At 42.0% G+C, this 1,524-nt stretch overlaps 2 protein-coding genes across 2 annotated transcripts in view; both read right to left on the bottom strand.

The window, feature by feature from the left end:
- Nucleotides 1–169, bottom strand: part of LOC115296508 (histone H4-like) — a 1,628-nt gene extending 1,459 nt beyond the window's left edge. The window contains exon 1 of the mRNA XM_029944964.1: nt 3–169. Within this exon, the coding sequence (XP_029800824.1) occupies nt 3–169 (167 nt within the window). The remainder of the gene's footprint in view (nt 1–2) is intronic.
- Nucleotides 1–1,524, bottom strand: part of LOC115296169 (histone H1.3) — a 15,796-nt gene that overhangs the window by 6,770 nt on the left and 7,502 nt on the right. The window lies entirely within an intron of this gene.

Genomic DNA, 1,524 nt, shown 5'->3' with positions numbered 1-1,524 from the left:
ACGAGATGCCGGTGTCGGGGTGCACCTGCTTCAGCACCTTGTACACGTACACCGAGTAGCTCTCCTTGCGGCTGCGCTTGCGCTTCTTGCCGTCCTTCTTCTGCGCCTTGGTCACCGCCTTCTTGGAGCCCTTCTTCGGCGCCGGAGCGGACTTGGTGGGTTCAGGCATGATGAACAATCCAAAAAGAAGAAAAATTGAGATGAACAGGGAAAAGGATAACTGGGAAATCCCAGATATTTATGGCAGGAATATGCAAATGAAGGTCCAAAATCTGAACGTTGATTGGACCTAAACTGACCAATAGGGTAATAGTATGTAAAAACGGAAGTTCCAAACCTATTTTATTATTGGACGAAAACACTAACTCTTCCAGGGAATCCTATAGGTTAATTTACAATACCGCTTCCTTACTATAAGTGCAGTCACCAAAAGAAGCAAAAAAAAAAAAAAAAAAAACCCACACACACACAATAAAACTTTGCCATGTTAAAAGTAGAAACTTTCGCATTGAGATGCGAAAACAAGGAAGGACATTCTATTATACAGCCCGTTACAAACCTAACTATAGCTCCTTTGTGTTTGTTTTAAATTCTTCAGGACACCTCAGGTCTATTCTGACGAGAAACCTGATATGCTAGACTATTATAATTAAGATATGTTCTCAAAAGACTCTCCATCACCGGCATCTTTTACAAGTTTCAGCATTGCAAACGTTTTGCTCAAAGCTCAGGCCGTTAGACCCCGGCAGACATTTTAGATTCATTAAAAGCAAACATCAGAGTCCAATCACCAGTTTGAGTCAAACCCGATATTATAAAAAACCAGGGGCTCCAAAATATTGGGATTTCAAAGCGAGAATCCTGAAATATAAAATTCCTTATGTCTTAAGTGTATATCCTAGACCATACTACAGTGAACTAGGTATTTGCTGTAAATATAATGAAGTAGAACTCATGAGATATTTATACAACGGGATTTTCAAAAGATGAGGATAGGAAATACTTCCCGGATGAATACCAGAGAACTATGCAGTAAGTGGCGATTTTTTAAGAGAAATTCTAAGGTTTTGTCTCTTTCAAGTACACTGTATTTTATATGTACAGACAGGAGAGAAGTTCAATAGTATTACTTATGAAAATTAATTAGTTCGTCATGTTTGTTGTGTGCCAGGGATCACAACGGAAAACAATTTAGTGATTTTTTTTTTCAAGGGGTCCAGGAAGATGTCAGGTAATTGAAACTAACCAATCAGAAACTTGCAAGAGACAGATAAACCAATGCTAAATCGCTGAGAGCACTTCCGGAATAGAACTCCACTTGACTAACTGGGATTGCCCACAATCCAATCAGAGAGATTCTGCTCCTGTATAAATGCAGCAGCGAGGCGACAGTTTATTTTCCTGACATTGCAGTTGAGATATGGCTCGCACGAAGCAGACGGCGCGCAAGTCGACGGGCGGCAAGGCCCCGCGCAAGCAGCTGGCCACCAAGGCGGCCCGCAAGAGCGCGCCGGCCACCGGCGG

The sequence above is a fragment of the Suricata suricatta genome, chromosome 7 (assembly GCF_006229205.1).
Source record: "Suricata suricatta isolate VVHF042 chromosome 7, meerkat_22Aug2017_6uvM2_HiC, whole genome shotgun sequence".
Classification (NCBI taxonomy): Eukaryota; Metazoa; Chordata; class Mammalia; order Carnivora; family Herpestidae; genus Suricata; species Suricata suricatta.
The sequence above is the reverse complement of the archived record's forward strand: the minus strand, read 5'-3'. Positions and strand labels throughout refer to the sequence as shown.